The following is a 12,296-nucleotide window of genomic DNA, read 5'->3' on the forward strand; positions in this document are numbered from 1 at the left end:
ACATGTACTTGATATTAAAAATTATTATAAAATAATTGATGTATCTATAGGATCGATCACATAAAAAACAATACATCACATCAAAATTAATATACGCATATAAACTCCCCAATAATATACACTGCTCAAAAAAATAAAGGGAACACTAAAATAACACATCCTAGATCTGAATGAATGAAATATTCTTATTAAATACTTTGTTCTTTACATAGTTGAATGTGCTGACAACAAAATCACACAAAAATTATCAATGGAAATCAAATTTATTAACCCATGGAGGTCTGGATTTGGAGTCACACTCAAAATTAAAGTGGAAAAACACACTACAGGCTGATCCAACTGTGATGTAATGTCCTTAAAACAAGTCAAAATGAGGCTCAGTAGTGTGTGTGGCCTCCACGTGCCTGTATGACCTCCCCACAACGCCTGGGAATGCTCCTGATGAGGTGGCGGATGGTCTCCTGAGGGATCACCTCCCAGACCTGGACTAGATCATCCGCCAACTCCTGGACAGTCTGTGGTGCAACGTGGCGTTGGTGGATGGAGCGAGACATGATGTCCCAGATGTGCTCAATTGGATTCAGGTCTGGGGAATGGGCGGGCCAGTCCATAGCATCAATGCTTTCGTCTTGCAGGAACTGCTGACACACTCCAGCCACATGAGGTCTAGCATTGTCTTGCATTAGGAGGAACCCAGGGCCAACCGCACCAGCATATGGTCTCACAAGGGGTCTGAGGATCTCATCTCGGTACATAATGGCAGTCAGGCTACCTCTGGCAAGCACATGGAGGGCTGTGCGGTCCCCCAAAGAAATGCCACCCCACACCATTACTGACCCACTGCCAAACCGGTCATGCTGGATGATGTTGCAGGCAGCAGAACGTTCTCCTTGGCGTCTCCAGACTCTGTCACGTCTGTCACATGTGCTCAGTAAGAACATGCTTTCATCTGTGAAGAGCACAGGGCGCCAGTGGCGAATTTGCCAATCTTGGTGTTCTCTGGCAAATGCCAAACGTCCTCCACGGTGTTGGGCTGTAAGCACAACCCCCACCTGTGGACGTCGGGCCCTCATACCACCCTCATGGAGTCTGTTTCTGATCGTTTGAGTATACACATGCACATTTGTGGCTTGCTGGAGGTCATTTTGCAGTGCTCTGGCAGTGCTTCTCCTGTTCCTCCTTGCACAAATGCGGAGGTAGCGGTCCTGCTGCTGGGTTTTTGCCCTCCTACGGCCTCCTCCACATCTCCTGATGTACTGGCCTGTCTCCTGGTAGCGCCTCCATGCTCTGGACACTACGCTGACAGACACAGCAAACCTTCTTGCCACAGCTCGCATTTATGTGCCATCCTGGATGAGCTGCTCTACTTGAGCCACTTGTGTGGGTTGTAGACTCCGTCTCATGCTACCACTAGAGTGAAAGCACCGCCAGCTTTCAAAAGTGACCAATACATCAGCCAGAAAGCATAGGAGCTGAGAAGTGGTCTGTGGTCACCACCTGCAGAACAACTCCTTTATTGGGGGTGTCTTGCTAATTGCCTATAATTTCCACCTGTTGTCTATTCCATTTGCACAACAGCATGTGAAATTGATTGTCAATCAGTGTTGCTTCCTAAGTGGACAGTTTGATTTCACAGAAGTGTGATTGACTTGGAGTTACATTGTGTTGTTTAAGTGTTCCCTTTATTTTTTTGAGCAGTGTATATAAAAAATATAAGCATAAGAGGTGGACCATATAACTAAAATCCTGTAGTTGTCCACAGCAGACTGCACTGATGGCTGTAGTGGTAATAATATCCTTATCTGATTCCTGAATAGGACAGACCCGTATGATATACTATGGATTGTCCCCTGTGTTAAATAAGAAACGGTCAAAAGTTGTTAGGTTTTTACCAATGCAAATGATTTCCGTGTGCTCACAACAGGGTTAATTCCTTAGTGCAAAGGAGAGCTGTCCTTTTGATCCTGGAGGTTGAAGTCCGGCACCGGGGCTCGGCGCACCGCAGGCGCCTTTAGCTGATTGAGCTCCTGTCTTCCACCTGCCGCATATAGCATCCTCCATCTCCTGCTTGTCAGCCTCACAGTAGCGGTGCACACGTACTCACAACGGAATGTACCAGCAAGTGAAGTCCACTGGGTATATGAAAAACTGATGTTTTATACTACTGTCCAATATTTGTATAACAGACCGTTTGTTCTGTCATGTACAGAAAGCTGGTTTTTGCTAAAAACTGTTTATTGCAGCATTGTTTCTCTACCATGTATCTTGTGTTGCTTACTTGGAGTGACCTACAGTAGGTAACAGAAATAGGGGGTCATTCCGACTTGATCGCACGCTGCCTTTTTTTGCAGCGCAGCGATCAGGTCACTACTGCACTAGCGTATGCACTGCAATGCGCAGGCGCGTCGTACGGGTACAAAGCAGATCGTTGCTGAGCAATGGATTTTAGCAAAGAATCCATTTGCACAGCCGATCGCAAGGAGATTGACATGAAGAAGGCGTTTATGGGTGTCAACTGACCGTTTTCTGGGAGTGTTTGGAAAAACGCAGACGTGTTTCAAGCGTTTGCAGGGCGGGTGTCTGACGTCCATTCCGGGACCAGAGAGGCTGAAGTGATCGCAGCGGCTGAGTAAGTTCAGACCTACTCAGAAAGTGCACAAAATGTTTTTGCAGAGCTCGGCTGCACAGGCGTTCGCACACTTGCAAAGCGAAAATACACTCCCCTATAGGCGGCAACTATCTGATCGCAGCGCTGCAAAAAGTAGCTAGCGAGCGATCAACTCGGAATGACCCCCATGGTCTCCTCAGGCTGCAGATAGGTGCAGATAACGCTAGGGCAGTAAATACAGTACATTTTATCACGTAACAAAACTGCATTTTATTTTCATACATTATTTTTTTGTACTTTAGTTCTTATTAAAATTAACCATCGTTATTCTTTGATATGGATAATTGAATACACAAAATGGAAGCTGGATGTCAGTTTGTCTGTTGCTCAAAAGAAACTCTTGCTTTAAATGCAATTTTTAAATGTTTGTAGAAATTGTGTTTTTTAGTAAGAAAAAGAAGTAAGGACAGCTGCACAGTGAATCATAGGCTGTGGTTTAGCGGTATCAGTACGTAATCCCGCTGGGCGGGATCCCGCCGGTCAAAATACCGACACCGGAATCCCGACCAGCACAATCCCGACAGGGCTGGTGAGCGGAATGTGCCCGCCACGCTGCGGGCACACTAATTTATTCTCCCTCTATGGGTGTCGTGGACACCCACGGAGGGAGAATATGCCGGGATTGTGCCGGTCGGGATTCCGGTGTCGGTATTTCGACCACCGGGATTCCGTCCGGCGGGATCTTGACCGCATCCCGGTTTAGCTAGTATCCTGCAGAATATAAGGGAATTAAAAGTAGGTGAAATGTAAAATGTATTTTGATATTAAGTTATAAACACAAGATGTTTAGCTAATTAACTGGAAGTCCCCCATAAAGGGAGGATGTGAATTAATAATATATTCTGATAATTGAAATGTGTTTGGTCTATGTACTCAGAGCCAGTTCAGGGGCTTTTTGCGCCCCGGGTGGCAATAGGGGGCGTGGCTTCATACAGGGGGCGTGGTCAGTTACGCCCCCTGTACAGTAGTAGCGCCGCTGAAATGATGTGCGGTGCGCGATGACGTCATCGCGCACCGCACAGTAAAGGTCCTCTCCACGAAGGGAAACTAGACGCATAGCATCTAGTTTCCCTTCACAGCGGGCAGCGGCAGCGGGACACAGCGGGCAGCGGGGGGCACAGCAGCAGCGGATCTTGCCCTGGTGCGGCGCCCTCCGGAAGGCGGCGCCCTGGGCAAAAGTCCTGCTTTCCCGTGGCAAGATCCGCTACTGTATGTACTGTACGTGATTGGCCTGTTGATTTGATTGGTTTATGCAATGCTGTATTGAAGGTATATAAGACAAAATAAATGTGTTTATTGGGCGTTCATGATATTTTTATTGTGAGCCCGTGAACTTCACATGCAATAAATCTACCAAAGAGACTTCATTACTTATCTATCTACATATATATATATATATATATATTTTTTTTTTTTTTTTTCTTAGATATAATCCTAGCAGTGATTCATAAACTTAATTCTAACAAATCTGTAAATGTTAAAATGTTAGCCATATTTTAACCAGTACAAAGCTAAGACTCTAAAATATTGTTAGGGATACAATTATATTATTTAGATTTTGATAATTTTTTTATATTAATGTACTGTATCTCTCTTTAGTATTAGGGGTATTTTTGCAGTTTGAGGTGTCCATGTTCAAGTTGTATACCTCAAATGTCCATCTTTCGTTTTACAATTCATAGTAGATATAAATTGAATACATTTTGCCCAATTAACAAAACATTCTAAAATATAAACCAATAATGCTTCAACCATCCCAAAAATGTCGGCTCTATCCAAATCTTTCCATTACTGCCCACAGTAATTCCTCCACTGTACTGTCATCCTCCAAATGAGATGCATGGTGATAATTATATAAACATCTAAGGTTTACCAATGTGGACTATATAGACATTAATCAAGTTTATTGCGGTCATTGTAACCTGTTTAAGGTTGATTTTAAGAATTTTACCTAGAATTTATGTGTAAAACAAGGATTTTAAATGGTAGGAGTCAGGTAGCAAAGGATACTTCCCAGGTTTTAGTAACACATTTACAATATATAGACACCAATATGGAAGGTGACAAAGCAGCCAAATTCCACAGGCCATTTGCAGTACCGTTGGTGCATCCTTATCTGTCACCATCGATACTTACCCCAGCCTAATGATAGGTGCAGTTTATCCATCTGACTATGGCCACCTATGCCTGCAGGTGTGTACCTGTGAACGCAGATGGTTGCACTGACATGCCCACAACACTCCCATAACAATCACACTGAATGGACTGTAGGACTTTTTAGAAATGTTCAACAGCAGATAAATGTCACCCAAGTACATGGGAAAAGTCTCAGTAAATGTATGACCTGTTAGGACCTGGCAGGAAGTGATGTCCTTTGCAGTGCATGTTGGGAGGTCTTGTTATGTATGTCATTCTAAGTAAACACTTGGGGTGAGAATCAAATGTTTCCCTCCTCTCCCGTACCCATTCACTCCCACCGGCAGCTATTCAAATATTTCTGCCGACGGGTACGATATCATCATTTCAGCTCGCTACCCCCAGGGGTGGCGAGCTGAAATGCACAAAAAGTGACCCATGGGGCGCCCAAACAGGACTTTTCAGGTTGCACTTTAGATGGGAGATTGAGCGTGATATATCAATTGAATATCGCTCATACTGTTTCACTCCTGAAGTTATCACTCCAGTCCTTCTATACCCACATCTACATGATGTCAGTAGTTGGCAAACATGGCTCATGGTCTCCGTCACATTGATCACCTCATCGCTGATGTAAACATTGCTGACAACTGGATCCAGGTCAGAAAGCAATGGAAAGTGTACATTAACCCTGGATTGTGAGAAATCAAAACAGGTATAAGCATGGCTGGAGCAGAGACAGTAGATAAAGCAGACACATTTGTCTATGAGGAAGAAAAGGATAATGAAAACCCTGAAGTGCTGATTAAAAAGTCTAAGGCTATATATTTACCTGTAAGGAATGTAATAATGGACAGACATATTTAATACCACAAACCAAAAGCTTGCTGAAAATGTGCAATCGTACATGTCCACGTTAAAGCTACTAGTTAAGAAATGTGATTTGGCGCCATTACCAATGAACTAATCAGAGACAGAATTGTTTGTGGTATTCATAATGACATCATTCGCAAACAGTTTTTAAGAGAAAAGAATGTAACTTTAGAAACTGCCATCATATCTGCATGCTTAATGAACAGTCCGAGGGGAGTACCAGGGACTTATGGAGGGAGGCAGAAGTATGCAACATTCAGCAAGCAACACCCCAATACAGGAAATGCCAAATTTATGGTGGGAACCACCCACCTGTGCGGCAAAAATGCCCAGCCCTTAATAAACGCTGTAACTTCTGCAATAAATACAACTACTTTGCAAAATTGGGCAGATCCAAACACACATGGCTGCCATCATGCCACATGCAACACTGAGGGAAAAGCAGCCTCATAGAGTCAATAACATTAAGACTGAGTCAGCATCAGAACCTGTCAATGCAATATATTGCGAGAGTGTAGATGTGGTCATTGAAAAAGAAGAATTCTTTACCTTCCTCTGTGTCAAACACAATAGAAACATACAGAAAATAAAAACTGACACTTGTGCCAAATGAAATGTCATGCAAGGCCCATCCTGACAGAACAAACCCACAGGCACTAATTGATCAGACAGATGCTGTAAACCTTGTGGCATATGAAGGCCAAATTATCAAAACTATGGGCACAGCCACACTAGATTTCACATGTGCGCCATTACTGTTTCACTTGCACACGTGATAACACTGATATCTTTGCTGCATTACTTCACTTAAGAAACACACCACTGGGGCTGATTTACCATCACCTCCCCAGTGGTTATTGTTGTGCAACTGCAACAGCAAGTACGTAGACAAGTATAAACAGTACTTACTTCAAAGCAGCTGGTTAACAAGTTAAGACTGAGCAGCACATAGTCTTCCACATCTTATTCCAGATCGAGCTGTCCGATTGCAAACACGTTGTTGATATGATAGACTAACTACCATCCTCCGAGAAGCTGCTCATCCTAACAGTTATGTGATACAAGCCACCTATGAGTGTGCCAGAGAAAGTTCCACCTGCAACCAACCTCACCATGGTTGACCCAGAACTCCTTAACACCTCAAGATCTGAAAGTCCCATGACCATACCTTCAGACTGAAGACCATCGCTTAACTTGCCTGAATGCTCAGATGGGCTTGTTGGAACTCATCAACCTATGACACTTTCCATCATCACACGGTCTGGTAAAGCATGAAGGCCTAAACCTAAATTCCAGGACTATGTAATTTAGTGATATTTATTCAATGACTCTAGCTCTTTTAATCTCTCCCATTACTTACTGCATTACTGCCCCTTCCTACAGTACCCTTCAATGCATTATCTATCATTTACATCTTGAAGGGAAGGAAGTAAATATATGACTTACAGATAGAGCCATGTTTATCTTTGCTGCACTGCAGCATGCTGCAACATGGCTTGCTACATGGCATGTCAGACTGCGACTATTCGCAGCCGAAGATTGCTCCTTTAATTCCTAAATTAAGATGAGCTTGGCTACATTTGTAGCAGGAAGTGATGTATTTTTCCATGCATGCTGGGAGTTTCTTGTTTACCTGAAGTCAATCTTGTTATGTACTGTATGTCATGCTGAGTGACCACGTCTTGTTCATTCCTGAATTTGTTGCTCCAGTCCTTCTGCGCCCACATTTACAGTCTCCCAACCATAAGATACAGAATGTATACAAGATTTTATAGATTTTTTATTATTGTAAAAAGACTCCAACAATATCCAGAATAAATACCTACTCATATCTGTATAGTCCAGAATTTCTGAATTACTACATCAGCAAATTCTGCCCTCTCAGGATAAGCAAGACAGCATGTGCAGATTTTTCAGTCCCTACTTCAAGTAAAAAGTAACCAGAAGTGTATTGTAGCATCTTCTTATTGAGAAAAATTGTGATATGTCTGAAGACAATTATAACACATTTTGAGCAGTAAATAGCAGTGCCCTTTGGGTATGTAAGTATTGTTAATTACAGGAAATGTACCTGATTAAGACCGTAATTTTCCCACATCAGTTTTGACAGGAATCTCACAGTACTAGTGTAACTTAGCTGTAAATGTCCCAATCTGTGGACTCCATATTGGAGAATGGCCTCATTTTGTATCAATTTTACATTGATAAATGTCAATAAATACAGTATTCAGATGTCGGAATTGACTAATGTTTGCTAGTCAATGTTTGCGGGGCAGTACGGATGGTGTAATGGTTATCATTACTGCCTCACAGCACTGAGGTCATGGGTCCAATTCCCACCATGGCCCTAACTGTGTGGAGTTTGTATATTCTCCCCGTACTTGTGTGGGTTTCCTCTGGGTACTACAGTTTCCTCCCACAATTCAAAAATATACTGGTAGGTTAATTGGCTCCCAACAAAAAAATAACCCCAGGGTGAATGTGTGTGCATGTAGATGTGGTCGGGAATATAGATTGTAAGCTCCACTGGGGCAGGGACTGATGTGAATGGCCAATTCTCTGCAAAGCGCTGCAGAATATGTGTGAGCTATATAAATAACTGGTAATAAATAAATAATAGTCCTCTAACTCCAAACTTATTGAAAGGCAGGGGTTGACTGACCTGAATAAAAATAGGCAGTGCAGTGATAGTTTTCTGGAAGAATAGGTTTAGAAACACTGAGGTTTGAGCTAATATATATATTTAGATAAACGATTTCTAGTATTTAGAAAAGAAGGCACCCAAAAGGGAATTTAAAATAAAACTTGGAACAGTGTTACTGCTGAAAAATGTGCTACCACTAAAACTGTCCTATATTTTGATTGTTCCAACTAAACCCACTTAATTTCCTGTTTTGTCTAGTATCCAAGAATCAAAATACCCATCTAATATTAACAATCTCACTGTTTATTATCTATCAGTGCCATTTCTATTCATTTTTTATTTTATATACTTTCTAGTTTATATGTACCATATGCAACAATATTACTGTATTACAGGTATCCCTTATCCAAAACGCTTGGGACCAGAAGTATTTTGGATATCGGATTTTTCCGTATTTTGGAATAATTGCATACCATAATGAGATATCATGGTGATGGGACCCAACTCTAAGCACAGAACGCATTTATGTTTTATATACACCTTATACTGAAGGTAATTTTAGCTAATATTATTAATAACTTTGTGCATTAAACAAAGTGTGTGCACATACACACAATTCATTTATGTTTCATATACACACAGCCTGAAGGTCATTTAATACAATATTTTTACTAACTTTGTGTATTAAACAAAGTTTGTGTACATTGAGCCATCAGAAAACAAAGGTTTCACTATCTCACTCAAAAAAATTCTGTGTTTCGAAATATTCCGTATTTTGGAATATTTGGATATGAGATACTCAACCTGTACAATATATATATATATATATATATAAATGAAGAGACCAACACACAAAATGTACAAATAAAACCAAATAGTTTATTTACATGAAATATTATATACATTGTGCATACATAAAAATGTACAAAAACAAAATAGAAAAGTGTTAAAATGTGTACAAACATTGTTCAAAATTGATGTTCCTTCAAAACGTTTTAAATTTCATCAGATGGATAATAAGCCAGAAAGTAAAAACAAACCAAAAACAAAAAAAAACATTTTTACAAAAAGACCATCAAAGCTATAAAAAAAATTAGTCTGGCTCTGAATTGAAAACACTAAGAATACAAAAAGATCAGGTAAAAGTTATGAGTGATCCTGCAACTCAGGCTGACAGAGTAAAATAGATTTCTTTTATGTGTATTTTGTAACAAACATTACATCAGATCAATAAAAGTACAGTAACACACAGTGATTTGCAACTACCCACTGGGAGGTATAGTATATGGCACTCTAAATGGGACCAGGTCTACTATTGAGCAGGAACATGAAATGCCAAATAGATATGGAAGTACAGACTATATGGCGGCACCAAACTTCATAAAAAAAAATTACAGGTCTTGTTGTGATGCCATTGTATTTTTAATGGGATCCAGTGTAGAAATTTGTATTTTATAGAATATGTCCTTCCCATGAAACACATGACCAGCAATCCTTGGGTTGGAGGTCAGTTGAAGCCAAAAGTCAAAAATTATAGGCACACCGTTTTGCTCAATAATAAGTTTAGCCCTCTGTCTAAAATTTATCAAGGGTAAGTGCAAAAATCACACACTTCAGTGCTACAGTATATAATTAGTTATCCCATATCAGCACTTGATACATATTATGTGCATCCCTATTACTGACACTGAACATATGACTAACGATATATATAATTTGTGAGTGCACAGTGTATCTCTGCCTAAAAGTGGCAGCCTATGTAATACTCAGCAGTTTCTTCCACCTAACTATTTCTTAGCACCAAATACTTGCTATGTATTCATTTCATCCCTCACTGCGCAGCTGTGCACATGTGCCTGTTTTATTCCACTACTTAACGTAACCCTAGATTTTAGCATTTATCACTGTCCTTAACGCCAGTGCAAGGTCTATATCATTTGAGACATATATTACAGAAGAGGCTCAGAAAACTGTATATACAATAGCGTGGTCTCTCAGCCACAGATTATAGCTCAGTCACAATGTAAAACACTACCTTAAACTCTTTTCATACCAAGCACACTATATTCTATTACAAGCGGCATGTTCACTTTTCAAGACGCAGTTGAACTAGTTTCACTGCAACATCATTTTGATGTAATAATAAACTAGCATGGAAGTGAAGTTTAGCTGCAGACTAACACAGATTATTGAATACACATCTAGCAGTTCCTGTATAAACTATAAAGACCCTCTTTTTAGAATACTTTATTTCCAATTAAGAGTTTACCAATTCTTTGTGCAAAATAACAATTGTATATGTAGGAGCTGCATAAGAAATCCTTATGTATATTAAGACCTCTAGTTAGTGTTAAGTTAACAAAATGTCTATTTATTAGTGGTATTTTCTTTCCCAGCACCAACCACATTATCCTGCTAAGAGAATTAACACTCTTAAATCCATCAACTAGTGTGTATCTACCATTGTAAAGACACATCTAACATCCTTCTATCTACATTCTATGCCCCCCCCCTCCCCCCATTCGACACATTTTCCAAAGAGATGCTACACCCATTACCAACTGGCTAATAGCTTCATTATGTAATATCTCTCACTGTTACAATATGAAGCTTGTAGGCTTTTATTATGTATTTAGTAATTAATATATGTGTAAATATACTTGATTCAAAATATGCATGTGTCAAATGCATCATCTGGATGACTGCCTTTAGGTAAATAAACTATATCCTCCTTTTAGAATGGGCCACAAGGGCATTTAATCAATGAGTATGTTTCAGCTACAGAACACCAAGGTCACACATTACGGAAGGGTGTTCAAGTATTTCTAAGTACACATGAAAACAGACAGATTCTTAATTAACACAGTAACAATATGGCACAATATGGATTGATGGGAGCAGCTCCTTCAAGTCCCCATTATATTGTTTCCTAACGAGCACACAATTGTAACTTTCACCATCCAAAGTTACGCATCTCTTACTCTGGCAAAGCAGTGATAAATACTCAATGTCATAGACAGATATTTGTACGCCCACCACTCACTATATGTTTAACGACCAATGCCTGTCAACGGTCTACATGATGTCTTCTTCAAGTATAGCTGTTGAGATAACAACAGTATCAAGTTATTGCACATGATTTCCGCAGGAAATACCTCCACTCTTATGTAATACGGTCATTTATGGGGCAATTTATAGAACTGAATCCTGGAAGCGTCACTTTGCCTTTCCGGAGAAGATTATCATCTGTCCCTTGGTTTATCCTTTGAATAAGCATTTTTTCATAGAGAAGTGGATGGTATGCACCCAGGGTACATGCGGCATCATAATATTGCTCATGGTAGTGGCACAGATCGGTCTGTCTGTATGAAGGGATGTACTCATACACATGGACTTTTCTACACAGGGACATCATAATCAGGATACCTACAGTAAGAAACAGAAAACACAGAAGGAAAATAAATATTCGTTTTGTTTTATCACTTAGTTACACCATGTATGTGGCACATCTGTTTAATCAGCTGACAACAGTAAATGTTTGCACCAAGCAGGGCACATATAATAATCAGGTGGTGAAGATAACAGCAGTTGTACAAGCAGCATATCAGCTGTTATCACTTATTATTTGCTTTTAGTAAGAACTAAATGACGTTACCTCTCTTCAGCAGCTCCACCACTGAAAACATCAGCCATACACTCACATTTAGTATGTTTACTTGTTTTAAGGTCGACACTGATATACAGTAGATTACTCAACAGGGCAGTAGAGAGCCTGGCTGGACCCAAGTACTAGTCAGGGGGTGTGGTCTAATCAATGGAGGCGTGGTCATGCACCCTTAAAAATAATACAGAAAAAAAATAGTATTTTAAGCGCTTTGCTTACCACACTTCAGTCCAGCACACAGTAGCGTGTCCTGGTCTGAGGGGAAGAGCTGCAGCTGCTGCTGCTAGGTAAGCATGCTTTGATGACATTCA

At 40.4% G+C, this 12,296-nt stretch overlaps 2 protein-coding genes across 3 annotated transcripts in view; one reads left to right on the plus strand and one right to left on the minus strand.

The window, feature by feature from the left end:
* Positions 1–12,296, plus strand: part of LOC135028796 (pinopsin-like) — a 504,551-nt gene that overhangs the window by 481,484 nt on the left and 10,771 nt on the right. The gene's annotated exons all lie outside the window — the stretch shown is intronic.
* The window catches only part of ST6GAL2 (ST6 beta-galactoside alpha-2,6-sialyltransferase 2), a 232,064-nt gene continuing 228,948 nt past the window's right edge, over positions 9,181–12,296 (minus strand). For both annotated transcript variants that reach the window (XM_063953803.1, XM_063953802.1), the window contains exon 7: positions 9,181–11,747. In XM_063953803.1, the coding sequence (XP_063809873.1) occupies positions 11,485–11,747 (263 nt within the window). In that variant the 3' untranslated portion in view covers positions 9,181–11,484. The remainder of the gene's footprint in view (positions 11,748–12,296) is intronic.

The sequence above is a fragment of the Pseudophryne corroboree genome, chromosome 2, assembly GCF_028390025.1.
Source record: "Pseudophryne corroboree isolate aPseCor3 chromosome 2, aPseCor3.hap2, whole genome shotgun sequence".
Lineage (NCBI taxonomy): Eukaryota > Metazoa > Chordata > Amphibia > Anura > Myobatrachidae > Pseudophryne > Pseudophryne corroboree.